A 15,188-nucleotide genomic window follows, 5' to 3' on the forward strand; every position below is an offset into this window, starting at 1 on the left:
ACCATCTAAATACAGTATTCTTTCCCATACCATAAGGATTATTACGCTCCTTTGAACCATAGTGGTAGAATTTCTCAATAACAAGCAATGCACAATGGGGCCACATGAGACTGCGGGGGACAGAGGACTGCTGTTAGCATTTTATAGTTCCTTTAAGAGCAATGGAGATTGTGCGGTGTGATTTCTCATTTACAATCTCTGCTCCTTGGAAATATTTTGGGATGTGCTTCCCCTAAAGTTTCAATGAGATATTTAAAAATCCATTTATGTGAATGTTTAAATCTTTTCTGATTTAACAACTCAAGAGTTGTTGACTCCCAGCCTCCCAGAGAAGCAGAGTAAATTGTGGATGTTTAACTTACTTTCGTTGGCTCAGGATTGCAAGTGTGTATTTCCTAGACCCTTACCCGCACATCTCGTGACAGAGCACATGTCATCACTATTATGTACATTCCTTCCCTTCCAAAAATTTGGAATAAAGTTCTAAGGCTGGGGTTTACCACGGCCCCTCCTCTTTTTATCAGCCTCACAGTTATACTGCAAAAATCTTTTAATCTGATCTGCTCTTGGTTTCACTAATCTATTAGTTCATCAAATTTTCATTGAGCACTTTCTATTTGCCAAACACCGTGCCAGGAATGGTAACGCAGCTGTAAATGAGTTAGACATAGTTCCTACCTTCAGAAAGCTTACCAATTAGTGGAAAGACAAACACACATTTATATAATAGGTATTAAGTTAGGATAAGTGGAAGATGCTATGGGAACACATAGCAGGGACACCTTATCTAGTCTAGAGAGTTCTAGTAATGCTTCTCCAAAGAAGAGTAAAGGTTATGTAAAGGTTATGATACTGGGCTTGGCTAGAAAGGGGGTAGTATTCTTTACAGAGGGGAAAACATGTGCAAAGATCTCACTGACTCCAGGAAACTAAACAAGTTCAATACGGCTAGAAAAGAAAATGTAAGGCAGGCCACAGAGAGAGATGAGTCTGCTGAGGTAGACAGAAGGCACGAAAGGTCTGATGGGCCAATTTAAAGTTTCAACTTCACCTTGAAGGCCACGGGAAGCCACCATGGGAATTTTAAGCAGCAGAGGCATTTAACAGTTATGCTCCAGAAAAACCAGAGAACAAGATGGGAGGGAAGCAAGACTAGAGGCAGGGACCAGTGAAGAGGATGTTGAAGAAATCCTGGCATTGGGTCAACACCATTGGGAAGACAGAGGAATGAACAGATTCAGGAAAGTTTTTAAGTGACAGTGTCAAAGGAGAAGCAACCACCAACGGAGGGGGAGTAGAGTACAGCTCCCTTCCCATCTCCAGTTCTCTTTTTTCCCTCATTTTCCTAAACTGGAATGATGGGGAATACACTCCAACTGAAATCCTTAAGGTTGATGTAAAGATCTGGAGGAGTGGTGACTGTTTTTTTGGACAACATCTTCCTATCTTATTTTGCAAAGACAAAAATAACTTCTTGCTGTGTTACACCGTAGCTTAACTGCCAAATACTGATCTTTCTTGACTTTCTTGACCATCATATTACATCCCAATAAACCCACTGTAAGTTGAAAATATCCTAAGTCAAAAAGCATTTAATACACTTAACCTAAGAAACATCATAGCTTAGCCAAGCCCACCTTAAACAGGCTCAGAACCCTTCCATTAGCCTACAGTTGGGCAAAATCATCTAACACAAAGCCAGTTTTATAATAAAGTGTTGAATATCTCATGTAATATACTGAATGCTGCGCTGAAAGTGAAGAACAGAACGGTTGTCTGGGTACTGCATGATTGTAGGCCTATCAGTTGTTTCTTTACCTGATCGTGTGGCTGATCAGGAGCTGCGGGCTGCCGCTGCCCAGCATCACGAGAGAGTATCGTACCGCATATCACTAGCCCAGGAAAAAACCAACATTCAAAGTTTAAGTACAGTTTCTACTGAATGTGTATCACTTTCACACCATCACAAAGTTGAAAAAGTCATAAGTTAAACCTTCTTAAGTTGGGGACCATTTGTAATTTCTTTCATGAAAAAATACTGAACTTTGATTGAACTTTGGGTATTAAATCATGAAAGATAATCACAGTCAGGTTAAGATAATGCTTCTAAAAACAGCAATGAGTTACTAATTACTCTATCCTAGAAAAAGAGAAGGCTGAGTTCCTAAAGGGCCACATTCCAGCTGTCACCTCCGGTCATAACAAGGTATGACAGAGGGCAAAGGAAAACTTGAATACAAGTAAGAGCGTTCCCACAAGAGTTCCTGCAACATGCCCTTACTTTCTCCTTACAGGTTTTTCTGAGCTTTAACATTCAGAGATTGCTGCTCAGTTTTTGGTAGGAGTGAAATAAGTACATCAAATCAAGTCTGATTATCCTGTCCAAAAATCAAGAAAGTACTTGAAAATGTGTGACTGCAGGGTGTTTTGATCCTTCCCCACACCTCCCAAACAGCCCCAGTGTTAATAGAGAACAGGGGAAGCAATAGGTTCTGATTATTGAATCAAGGCCAAAGTAGTTGGGAGCCCAAAGTTGTGCTGTGTCTGCGACATTCACCCTTGTGAAATAGTGCAACCACCACGATCAACAGTGAGAAGCAGAGAAAAGGGGTCCACCCTCCTTCATCTTTCCTTAGGTGGACAGTCATTCATCCATCTGAAGATACATGGCAGTACATAGAAACAGCCGTGCAAATGGGTCTTCCCAGCCACCAGCGCCTCCATCTGCAATCAGAAGGTATATCTGCCTAATGGAATGAACAATCCACCCTCCATTCTCACACTGAGAGTTCCTAAGACAAGCCGAACCCTTCCACAGCTCATGCCTCTGTAGAGACTATTCCCTCACAGCCCATTCATTCCTTCAACTAGGAAGAGAGCACTTTCCAAGGTTGACAGGTGTGGTGGATACACCAGTAACTAACATGGACACGACCCCGCAGTAACAGCAACCACAGTCAAGCGGGAAAAGACAAAGAATCAAGTGTATAAGTGAAAGTCGTAGGAGAAAGGAAAGGTACAAGGTGCTATCTGTAAGAGCATTAAACTAGCAGAAGGACGTAACCTAATCTTGGGGGTGGGGAAAGCTGCTCCCATGAACTGACACTTGAGTTGCGATCTGAAGAATGATTAGGAGTTAACTAGGCAAGGAAAGATGGGGGAGGGGGAGAGTGTCCAGACAGAGAAAGCAGCGTGCTTGAAGTCCTAGAGTTTGAATGGAGCTGGTGTCACTGAGGCCCTGACACAAAGCCAATGTGGCTGCAGCTCAGACAGGGGAAAGTGTTTCAGAATTCGTGAAGCAGGCACAGGTAGATCATGTAGGGCCTTGGAAGGATTTTGATCTTCCTTGTAAGAACAATGGGAGGCCAGTTTTGGTAAGCACAACCAGATTTGCCTCCATTCTGAAAAGAAAACATCCGCTGCAGTATGGAAAAGGGACTGGAGGACAGTAAGAGTGGACACTGAGAGACCGGCTGGGAGACTGAGATGCCTGCAGCAGTCCAGGTGAGAAACCTAACAGCTGGGCTCAGGGCAGGTGGAACTGGAGAAAAAGGGGAAAGGACAGATTTGAGATAAAACTGATAGGACTTGGTATAGATGGTTACTGAGGAGATGGAAAGTCATAAGGATGACCTCACACTGGCACATATAATTAGAGGGTAACATCTACTGAGGAAGGAAACAGAGGAGAATGTTTTATCTTGTGGGGAGTGGAGGGGGGAGATGACTAAGGAAAAGAAAGATCTTTAGTTGTAACACACCAGCTCACCTGCTTATTACTATGTGACTAGAGGCAAGTTAACCTCTCTAAGCCCTGATTTCTTCGTTTATAAAATATGGAAAACAATCTTTCCTAACCTCACATGAAAACATTGGACAGATTAAGTAAAATAAGACAACGCAGGTAAAGTTTTATCACAGAACTTGGCATGCTGAGTCCCAATAAATGTCAGTGGTGGTTGTTTGTTACTGTTTAAGAGGTCATTTAGGCTTTCCACTAGAAAGTGCTGTGTTGAACACATAGTTCCTTCAGGCCTTCTCAAAACCCCATTAGAATGCCAGTAAAAAGTGTTTTTTTAAAGGCATAAACCTACCTGAAAAAAGAGGAGAAAAAAAAGAACGTAAGAGGTTAAGAGCAACAAGTTTTTAGAAGATGGAAAGGAGATGAACAACTGTTATGACCCAGCATAACCTAAAAAGCTGAATCCTAAGCCAGGAGTTACTCAGCAAAATTGCCCATAAGGCTCAGGAACTGGTGATATCAAGTAACTTTGGAAGTGGGGTTGAAGGTGGGACTAAGCACAGAAGGGCTGCTTTAAAGTGTGTTTAAAAATCAGTAAGACCAAGCTGTCAAACTCTGGGCAGGAGCTTAAAAGATCTTTCTCTGAGGAATTTAGCAGCCCCAAAGGGAAACCAAAAAGCACTGACATCAAGGGTTGCACAAGACAACGGTCCTGGCAGATTATATTATGGTAATATAATAACCAACCCACAGATAACAATACCATAATGTACACATAACAACCAACCCACAGATCCTGAGTAGTTCACTCTTAACATAAGCCAGTAGTCAAAAATATCCGATACCTGCTATTGTGATTATGTTGTGTTGGTAAAGGTGAAGGGATATTACAGATGTAATCAAGGTCCCTAAACAATTGACTTTAATCAAAATGGCAATATGTTCAGTGGGCTAGGTCTAATCAGGTGAGCCCTTTACAAAAGGGTCTTAGCAGTCAGAGACAGAAGTCAGAAAAATACTCTCCTGCTGGCCTTGAAGAGGCAAGCATCATGTTATGAAATGCCTGTGGAAAGGGGCAGCCTCTAGAAGCTACAAGCCTCAGTTCTACAACTGCAAGCAAAGGAATTCTGCCAACAACAGGCAAGCTTGGAAGAGGGCTCCCCAATCTGCAGATGAAATCCCAGCCCAAGCTTACACCTTGACCACAGCCTTGGCAGATCCTAAGTAGAAGACCCAGCTGAATTATGCCTGTACTCCTGACTCATGGACTTTAATATAAATGTATGTTGTTTTAAGCCACTAAGTTAGTGGAAATTTGTTATGTATCATAGAAAAGTAACACAGACCTATATGCCAAAAAAGATAAATTTTATTTATACAAATAATACCTCAATAAACCAGACCCCCCCAAAAATATGATAGCAGAAATGGAGACCTCTAAGAAGGTGTTAGAAGATAAAGTTGGAGAAATCACCCAGAAAATGGGAGCCAAAAAGACAGAACCAGAAGAACATCAGAGAAAAGGTTAAAAAATGATATGAACAGTGTATGCGGGTCAGCACCAAAATAAAAGTAGTTTTGAAAGGGAGAGAAGGAAATCATTAATAAAATAACCGAAGAAAAATTCCAGAAGCACAGAACATAAATTTCCAGTTTTAAAGGTCACAAAGGCACTTGATACAAGTGCCAATTGGAACAACAACAACAAAGTAGATTAAAAACAACAAAAAAGATCCTATAGGTTTTCAAACAGTTAAATTACAAAGAATCAGAAACCAGAAAGTCTTCAGAATTTTAACAACCATGAAAGCTAGAAAACAATGAAGAAATAAAGTTCTAAAGGGAAAAAATTTTAAACAAAGAATTCTCTACCCAGGCAAACTATTGAGTAAGTATGACTTTAGAAGCCTTTTCAGGCATGTATCGTCCCCCAAATTTATCTCCCATGCATTCTTTCCCAAGAATCTACAGGAGGATGTGCTCCAACAAAAAGCAGGAATAAATCAAGAAAGAAAACAATATTGGGAAATCATATGGGAAATAAGCATTCCAACAGAGGGGAGAGCTGGGGGAATCCCCAGGGTGACAGCTGTACAACTCTGCTGGAGCAGATCAGAACAATCCAGGAGCGACTTCTTCAGGAAGATAACACTTATAGCAAACCAGACGTAAGTCAGCATGCTGAGTGAGAGGAGAGGTAAATACCTGGTGCAAAGCCTGGCATTGGACTAATTATAAGTTCACAGAAAACAAAGCAAATAAAAAACGGTATCTTTATAACACAAAGGAAAGCAAAATGTTGTACAGGTAAGGAACTATAGACAATATACAAGAAGGCTTAAATATGAATGTCATTTACAGAGCCATAATAATGTAAACACTGAATACTGATCTAACCAATATCACAGTTTAGTAATATCGGGCGGATGGTTAGTAAAAGAGGTAATTTCTCACTTCCCAAATGGGAAGTAAACAGTGCCAATACATGAAAAAAATCAAGAAATAAACACAATTTCAAGATATGGAGGTAAACATCAGATAGAGTCGAAAGTGGTTCCTCTTAGAGAGGAAAGGAAGGGGCAGGGAGAAGGCAAAGGACTGCTCTTTTTCACAAGCTTTATAGAAACTTTTGACTCTTTTAAACTATATCCATCCATAACTTCGAAGGAAAAAGATCACAGCTATATCGGTCCTTACATTATTTTTTCAAACCCCCATACCACTTAATTAACAACATTCTGCCTTCAGAAGGGGGCCAGGGGAAAGGGGTCACTCGCCTCTAGAAGGATTCATATTAGCTTCTTTTGTTTCACCTTAGAAACTAACTCTTGCTCTACCAACCTGGAATCATCAGAAGTCTTTTTCTAAAATAACAGCAAAATATTGATCAACCAATTTTCTTTTTACTTCTTGTTTCGTGAGCCCAAGGAATATGGTATCCACTCAGCAAATGCTCTCTACTGCTTTCAAGTAACTGTCCACTGACTTCTCAGGAACCCAGTACCTGCCTTTAAGAGCAAAGGCAGGAAAGGATATCATAGTGTAACCACCCCCAAACTGGTGACGTCTTAGTTAAAACCTCGAAGTACCTCTTCTTTTCATTCTTCTTCAGGAAACTGATATTTCACTGCCATCGAATAAGTGCCTAGAATTAACTAAGATGGCCCTTTGACCGACTAGCTCTAACTCAGAAACGTTATTCTACTTGTTTTGGGTTAAAGGACTATGTCTTTCTTCACAAAATACAGCACTTAAAATGAAATAAGCAGAACATTTTAGAAGAATTTCAAATAAAAATATAGTTTCACTAAATACATTTTCAGAATCAACTTGTTAATGACTCCTTAATTACACTAGAATAGGCAACAAAAAAATTCTTTTCCAACTGAAAATAACAAGGCAATGCGGTATGGTCTCTGGAAAGTTGAAATCCTGTATTCTGAGACTTGGATTTTCATTTAAAGTCCTTCTTACTTTTCTGTTGTTAAAATGTAATTTCTGGTACAGCCACATAGAAAAACTGTTTTGCAAGTATCCACTAAAGTTAAACCAGATGTAGTCCCAGCCATTCCTCTGCTGGTATATACGCACCTGAAGTAAGTACTCATGTTCACCAAAAGCCATGTACCAGAAAGTTCATAGCAGCCTGATTCATAACAGTCCTAAACTGGACACTACCCAAATGTCCATCAATACTACAATGAATAAATAAATTGTGGTATATTCACACACTGGAATACTACAGTATATAAATAAATATATATAAATTAATAGCATATAAATAAACCTACAGAAATTTTGAAATAGTACAATTAACAGCCATATGTCTGTCCTTCATCTAGATTCACCAGTTGTGAACATTTTGCTACAGTCACTTTCTCCCTCTCAGTTTGACATCTCATCCCTAAAGGATATTCTGCTACATAACCAAAGTATCACTGTCAGACCTAAGAAATTTAACATCAATATAATATTATTTCACATATGGTCCATAATCAATTTCTCTAACTGCTTCAGAAATGTTCTTTATAGATTCTCTCCATTCCCCAATCCAGGATCCTGTCATGGACCCATGCACTGCATTTGGTTGTCCTATTTCCTAAGTCTCCTTCAATCTAGTATACCCCTGTCTCAAAATGGTCTTTTAAAATTTATTTATTTTTGGTTTTTCATGACATTAACAATTCTGACCCAATCGGTTTTTAAATGTTCCTGATATGTGAAACCCAAAAGTCTACACGCAAATGATTTCTATTTACTTAGTGTCTTCAATCTTTAGTAGAGCAGAGGAACTGAAATACTCTGTATCCTAACAGACTGTATCCAGGTGAAAAATAATGAGACAGGTTAGTTCAATTTCATACACAGTTTATGACCATTCTGCTGTAACTCACCGCTGAGTCTGAACAGGCCACGGGGTCTGGTTTGGTGTGGGTACTGAATTCGTGGGACTCATTAACATAGCACTATAGATATTGGAAGCGACCACAAGTATGCAGAGAAGTATGGGCCCAATGATTGCTCCTTCCAGGCCCAGGTAGTACGCTCCACCAGCCACTGCCAAGCCTGTCAAGTAAGGATGGCCACCTCTGGAATAAAGAGCACACAGATTACTCATGACTTTTAACAAACATAAACCTTGGAGTAAGTCGGAAATACATTCTCTAACGCAATGTTCATCCTGCAATACACCTGCCTTTTGATTGCATTATCAGCTTTCTTCAGATTACCTCAATGCAGATAACAAGATGCAAAAAGTTTCTTGCCTACATGTGTGACGTTTGCCTTTTTATAGGTCCAGCAACTGAAGGAGTGAAGTCAGCAATGTTAACAGGTACCATTACAGGGCTGTCTGAGGTGGGTTAATGTCAGCTTAGGACTCGTTATATAATCTACCTGTTAGGTTTACCTCCATCTAGAAAAATTAAGTGGGCACAATTAAGTGTGTAGTTCAACTAATTATGCTTTTTTTTATAAAGATGATAACAATACAATGACATCCCTGTTATTCATAAGTTAGACTTCTAGCAACCTCCTAAAATACAGATTTTAACACAGGTAGTGATAAAAGGCCTCATGAGGAAAATATCTGATAAAAAGCCCAAGATTTTTATTTCATAGGAGAGTCATAACTGTCTTCCAGCTTATCACAGTATCACTTACATAACTGGAATGAAATAAGACACAGGCAGACCTCAGAGATACTGCAGGTTTGGTTCCAGACCACCATAATAAAGCCAAATCTCACAATAAAGTGAGTCACATGAAATTTCTGGTTTCCCAGAGTATATAAAAATTATGTTCACACTGTACTGTAGTCTTTTAAGTATACAATAGCATTACGTCTAAAAAAATGTACATACGTTAATTTAAAAATACCTGATTGGTAAAAATGCTAACTATCATGTAAGCCTTCAGCAAATTGTAATCTTTTTGCGAGTCTTGTCTCGATAGTGACGGCCGCTGACTGATCAGCGTGATTGGTTGCTGACGGCAGGGGCAGCTGTGGCAATTTCTCAAAACAAGACAACAATGAAGTTTTGCTGTATCCACTGACTCTTCCTTTCATAGATGATTTTTCAGTAGCACGCAATGCTGTTTGAGAGCATTTTACCCACCATAGAACTTCTTTCAATATGGGAGTTAATCCTTTCAAACCCTGCTTCTGCTTTATCAACCAAGTTTATGTAATACACTAGATCCTTTGTTGCCATTTCACCAATCTTCACAGCATCTTTACCAGAAGTAGATTTCATCACAAGAAGCCACTTTCTTGGCTTATCCATAAGCAAAGAAAATTAAAGTTTTATCATGAGACTGCAGTAATTCCGTTACATCTTCAGACTCCACTTCTAAATCTAGTTTTCTTGCTATTTCCACCACATCTGCAGTTACTTCTTCCACTGAAGTCTTGAACCCCTCAAAGTTATCCATGAGGGTTGGAATCAACTTCTTCCAAACTTCTGTTAATGTTGATATTTTGACCTCTTCCCATGAAATACGAGTGTTCTTAATGGCGTCTAGAATGCTGAATGCTTTCTAGAAGGTTTTCAATTGACTTTACCCAGATCCATCACAGGATCTGGGTAAAGTCTTACATAATAAGACTTGAAAGTTGAAATTACTCCTTGAACCACAGGCTGCAGAATGGATGTTGTATTACAGGCATGAAAACAACATTAACCTCATTGCACATCTCTATCAGAGGTCTTGGGTGACTGGGTACATTGTCAAATAAGCCAAAGTATTTTGAAAGGAATCATTTTTTTCTGACCAGTAGGTCTCAAGAGTAGGCTTAAGATATTCAGTAAACCATGTTGCAAATAGATGTGCTGTTATCGAGGTTTTGTTGTTTCATTTCTCGAGCACAGGCAGAGCAGATTTAGCACAATTCTTAAGGGCCCTGGGATTTTGGGAATGGTAAATGAGCACTGGCTTCAATTTAAAGTCACCAGCTGCATTAGCCCCTAGCAATAGAGCCAGCCTGTCCTTTCAAGCTTGGAAGCCAGGCGTTGAAAGTCCTAGGTGGCATCTTTTTCCAAGAGAAAGTTGTTTCGTCTACATTGAAAATCTGTTTAATGTAGCCACTTTCATTATTTCTCTTTAGCTAGACCTTCTGGATAACTTGCTGCAGCTTCTACATCAGCACTTGCTGCTTCACCTTGCACTTTTATGTTCTGGAGACAGCTTCTTTCCTTAAACCTTACGAACCCACCTCTGCTAGCTTCAAACGTTTCTTCTGCAGCTTCCTCACCCCTCACAGCCTTCACAGGGTTGAGAAGAGTTAGGGTCTTTCTCCAGATTAGGCTCTGGCTTAAGGGAATGTTGTGGCTGGTCTGATCTTCCATCCAGAATACCAAAACTTTCTCCGTATCAGCAAAAAGGCTGTTTTGCTTTCTTACCATGTGTGTGTTCACTGGAATAGCACTTTTCACTTCCTTCAAGAACTTGTCCTTTACATTCACAACTTGGCTAACTGACTCAAGAGGCCTAGCTTTCAACATACCTTCTTCACTCAGTTTAATCATTTCTAGCCTTTGATTTAAGTGACAGATGTCTGACTCTTCCTTTCACTTGAACACTTAGAGGCCACTGTAAGGTTATTAATTGGCCTTATTTCAATATTGCTGTATCTCAGGGACTAGGGAGACCCAAGGAGAGGGAGAAGATAAGGGAACGGCTGGTTGGTGGAGCAGTCAAAACACATATGACATTTATCAATTAAGTCTGCCATCTTATATGGGTGTAGTTCATAGCACCCCAATACAATTACAATAGTAACATCAAAGATCACTGATCACAGATCATCATAAAAAACATAATAAAAAAGTCTGAAGTATTGCAAGAATTACCAAAATGACACAGAGACACAAAGTGAGCAAATGCTGTTGGAAAAATGGTGTCAATAGACTTGCTCAACACAGCGTTGCCACAAACCTTCAATTTGTTTTTTAAAAAAAAAAAAAAGCAGTATCTGCGAAGCGCAATAAAGTAAGTACAATAAAATGAGGCATACCTGTAGATTACAGCAGCACAGCACCCTGATAACATATGACCACTGAATAAGAGGGACTTAGAAATAAGGTATATTTTGTTTGTTTCTAGTTTCTAAACACAGATGATTAGAACAATTTAGTGAAGGGAAAAATAACTAAATACCTTGGAAGGATATCCTGTACTGTATTACAATTCAGTAACATTTAAGGTGAGCTAGTCTTCAGGAAACCAATAAATTATATTTGTAATTTATTTGTCTTCTTCATTCCAAAAAGGATTTAGGGCAATATTCCATGTTACACTATGTAAGCAAGCATTTTCCCTAAACAATACATTTAAGGAAAATTTTTATCAAAAATGCTTAAAGCTTAAAAAAAAAAAAGTGTGGGAGCTTTTAAATAAAAGCTTAATTTATTACAAAATAAAATAAAGCAAGTTATGTAAAATTTTTCATTTCCTAATGATGTTGGTTAAATAAGGTGTTACTTCATTATTAAGATAGAACTATATCTAAGTCTTAAATTCTAGCTAAAAACCCTGATATAAAATTTACAGCAAAGTTTAAAGAAATGAAAACACTTAACTATAAATCATGTAACTACTCTTATGGTTTAAATTGCAACTATTAAATGTTAGTTAAGCTCACTATGAAGTTCTCCTGTTATCTTTAAGTTTTAGGCAAAAAAGTTCCCCTAAGGCTTGCTTATGGAGTTGCTTGTTTCTTGTTGCTCTGAAACTTTGGGGCTTCTTAGTTGTTCTATATCATTTATTTTCTATTTTAACTTACTAGAGAGAAAACAAGGTAGCATATGACTGGTCTCTTCATAATTTCAAATTAACTGAAGGGTCCTCTTCCTGTAAACTTAGACCCTGTCTACGCTTATTGTGATGAGTTTTACTTAAAGAAAATTTAAAATATTAACTATTATGATAGTTTCAGTGGGCCATATTCTGAATTTGAGTAGCTAAATAAAATTCAATATTTGTCACATCCTAGACTGCAATAAGCAATGTTAATCTGGATACGTGACTAAATGAGAATCAGCTTGATTTACTGAATGCAATTTCTAAGAGACATCAAAACCTACAAAAACAGATATTTATTATATTGCCAAAGTTTGGCTTCTGCCTTAAATTTAATCTGCATTCATCATAGAACCATACTATAATATCTAAAGTAAGAAAGCACTGCTTGTCAGATACGAACTTGATGAGGTTTCATTTTACGTGGAAATCCTCAAACTTAGAACCTAATAATGTGTTTCTCTGAAAACAAAGAAGTTCTGAAAATAACTACTAACTTGTTATCGTACTTAAAATGTTTTTATTTTGAAGTATGTACAGTAATTCTTTTTTCCTAGGTTAAATGTCACTAAACCAGAGGATTATTCACAATTTTTAGTCTCATGTATTGTAAATAAAACTTGTAACAAAATAGCATACCTTGCAAATGATATTAATTAAATTAAACTTTGACTATATCAGTGGGATCACAAAAGATTACTTCACTGAAAATCCTACCACCAGTCCTTTCTCCCATGCCCAAAAGGAAAAAACCAAAATCTTCTTTAAAAAGGCCAAAGAGGGCTTCCCTGGTGGCGCAGTGGTTGAGAGTCCGCCTGCCAATGCAGGGGACACGGGTTCGTGCCCCGGTCCGGGAAGATCCCACATGCCGCGGAGCGGCTGGGCCCGTGAGCCATGGCCGCTGAGCCTGCGCGTCCGGAGCCTGTGCTCCGCAACGGTAGAGGCCACAACAGTGAGAGGCCCGCGTACCGCAAAAAAAAAAAAAAAAAAAAAAAAAAAAGGGCCAAAGAAATTCCTGGATATGATTCATCACCAACTTCAGAAGTTCTGTGGAATACTTACCCTGATATATCAGAATAGATGGCAGTATCTACAAAGTATGTCGGCAAGAGATGAAAAACCAACAGTAAGATGGCTTTGCATCCTAAGCCTTGTGTAAGCCACAGGTCTAGAGCTGCAGGTACTGCTGCCCAATATGTGCCTAGAAATGGCACTGCTCCGAGGATTGCTGCTAAAGCTAATAAAGATTAAAAGAAGAAAAAGCAACTTAACATCATCAGCAAAGCAATAACAAGACAGCGGAATCTAATCACTAGCTCCTACTACTTAAAAATTTCCACCAGAACAAGTTAAACAAATACAAACTCAAATTTTAGGGGAATGATATGCCCTGTTTAACTGAATTTGCTAGTTGAATGAGGTCCAAGATCTTCAAACTGGGTCATGAAAATCTTTCTGAAGTGTGTGTTTACTTCATGAATCTGTTCTTAAGCAACAAATTTTTAGTGTCCCACAGTTGTTATTCTCAATCAATGGTTAGTTAATACGTATGCAGGTGGCCCTCCATATCCTCAGATGTGGAACCTGCAAATACAGAGGGCCAAAGGACCTGAGCATCCACAGAATTTGGTATCCTCAGGGGGTCCTGAAACCATACCCTCAGGGATACCAAAGGACAACTGTACAGTCCTATGATATAACTATAGAGCACTGGTCAAATATTTGTACTGATTCCAAAGCCAAATGAGAAATTAGTTTCTAAATCTCGAATAAGAACATATATTCTTTACCTTGCTTCTTTCTAATAAAAATGAAGTGTAATTTCAATAAAAACACCAAAAATAACCCTGCTAACTGAAGGACCTTACTTTACACTCATCCCTTTCCAGAACAGTATGATCAATTAACAAATAAGTATTTGTTATTTATGCAGTGCTTCCTATGTGCTGGGTATTGTTTTAACTACTGGGGATACAGCAATAAATAAACATTCCAAATCATATTTCTGCTCCTAATCTGGACCAGATTAGATCTCAAAATTTAGCATTTTAAATTTAAGGAAGCTGACAATATATGTAAAATGGCTTAATGTTCCTTAAATAGAGGACAGCAGAAGTTATGATACAGTTGTTACCTGATGGTATGAAGACAATATTGATGCCAAATATAGTATGAGTCAGCCAGGTGTATAATCCGTAGAAGCCAGCCATTTTGAGGGAAGCATCAAACACCCCTCTAGAACGTCCAAAGATAAAAGGGAAAGAAAATAAACACAGTATCATACTGTGACTCAGAAAAATCAATATTTCTAGGCTTCTGGCCACTTTATCCAAATCTGATAATAGCTTCAATTTTTCCAATGGCCTGAGAATGCTTTTTTCATTTTATTTCAGAGAAACATAAAAATCTTGTATTGAAAACTTGAAATAGGTTTACTAAACTGTTCTTTAAATTTCTCTAATGAAAAGATAACTGAAATAAAACACCTTAAAATACCCTATTCACTGAAATAACTCATCAACTCTTCACTTCTAAAGCAGATCGCTCACCACCAAAATAAAGAGAAAGAAAAATAAGTGTGAATATCTTATTTCTGAGGATGTACTTAAATTTGGAGACATCCAGGCTGTGGCCAGCCCCCCTCTTTGGGAAGAGCAAGTGAGGAATACTATAGCCGGTACTTCATCAGTCCTTCTTCTCGTTAACAAAATGCTCCCACACATCTTAAACCATGCAACCCAACCTACAAAGTAACTTATAAAAATGCTATCAAAGAATGCAGGTCATTGGGTGAGAATTTACAAAAAAATCTTATTAATTCCGAAGTAAAATCAGAGAGGAAAATACAAGAGGTGTAAAAACAGACACGCATATTCCGTGATTAATAGGAATGAAAATACGCAATCTCAGGTACTTCATTTTTGCTTTTCAGTTGGAAGATTAAGGTAGTACTGTATAAGGAGGAGAAATAAGGAACTGCTCAGGGAGAGCACAAAGGCAGCAAATCTTAAGTTATCCCAAGGTATCACAAAGTTACAAAAAACAGGAATCTGTGGGGTGCACGGGATGCACGCTTATATACTCATGAGAGAAGGAAAAGCTGTTTGTGATTGAAAAAAGCAGAGACGGTGGCAGCAACGTAACA

The 15,188-nt window shown here is 38.5% G+C and overlaps 1 protein-coding gene across 2 annotated transcripts in view; it reads right to left on the minus strand.

Moving 5' to 3' along the window:
• Window positions 1–15,188, minus strand: part of TMEM245 (transmembrane protein 245) — a 102,532-nt gene that overhangs the window by 6,726 nt on the left and 80,618 nt on the right. For both annotated transcript variants that reach the window (XM_029203038.1, XM_029203036.1), the window contains 3 exons: window positions 14,178–14,278; window positions 13,106–13,280; window positions 8,137–8,331 (listed from right to left, as the gene is read on the minus strand). In XM_029203038.1, the coding sequence (XP_029058871.1) occupies window positions 8,137–8,331; window positions 13,106–13,280; window positions 14,178–14,278 (471 nt within the window). The remainder of the gene's footprint in view (window positions 1–8,136; window positions 8,332–13,105; window positions 13,281–14,177; window positions 14,279–15,188) is intronic.

The sequence above is a fragment of the Monodon monoceros genome, unplaced genomic scaffold, assembly GCF_005190385.1.
Source record: "Monodon monoceros isolate NGI ecotype Baffin Bay Population unplaced genomic scaffold, NGI_Narwhal_1 Super_Scaffold_5, whole genome shotgun sequence".
Taxonomy (NCBI): Eukaryota; Metazoa; Chordata; class Mammalia; order Artiodactyla; family Monodontidae; genus Monodon; species Monodon monoceros.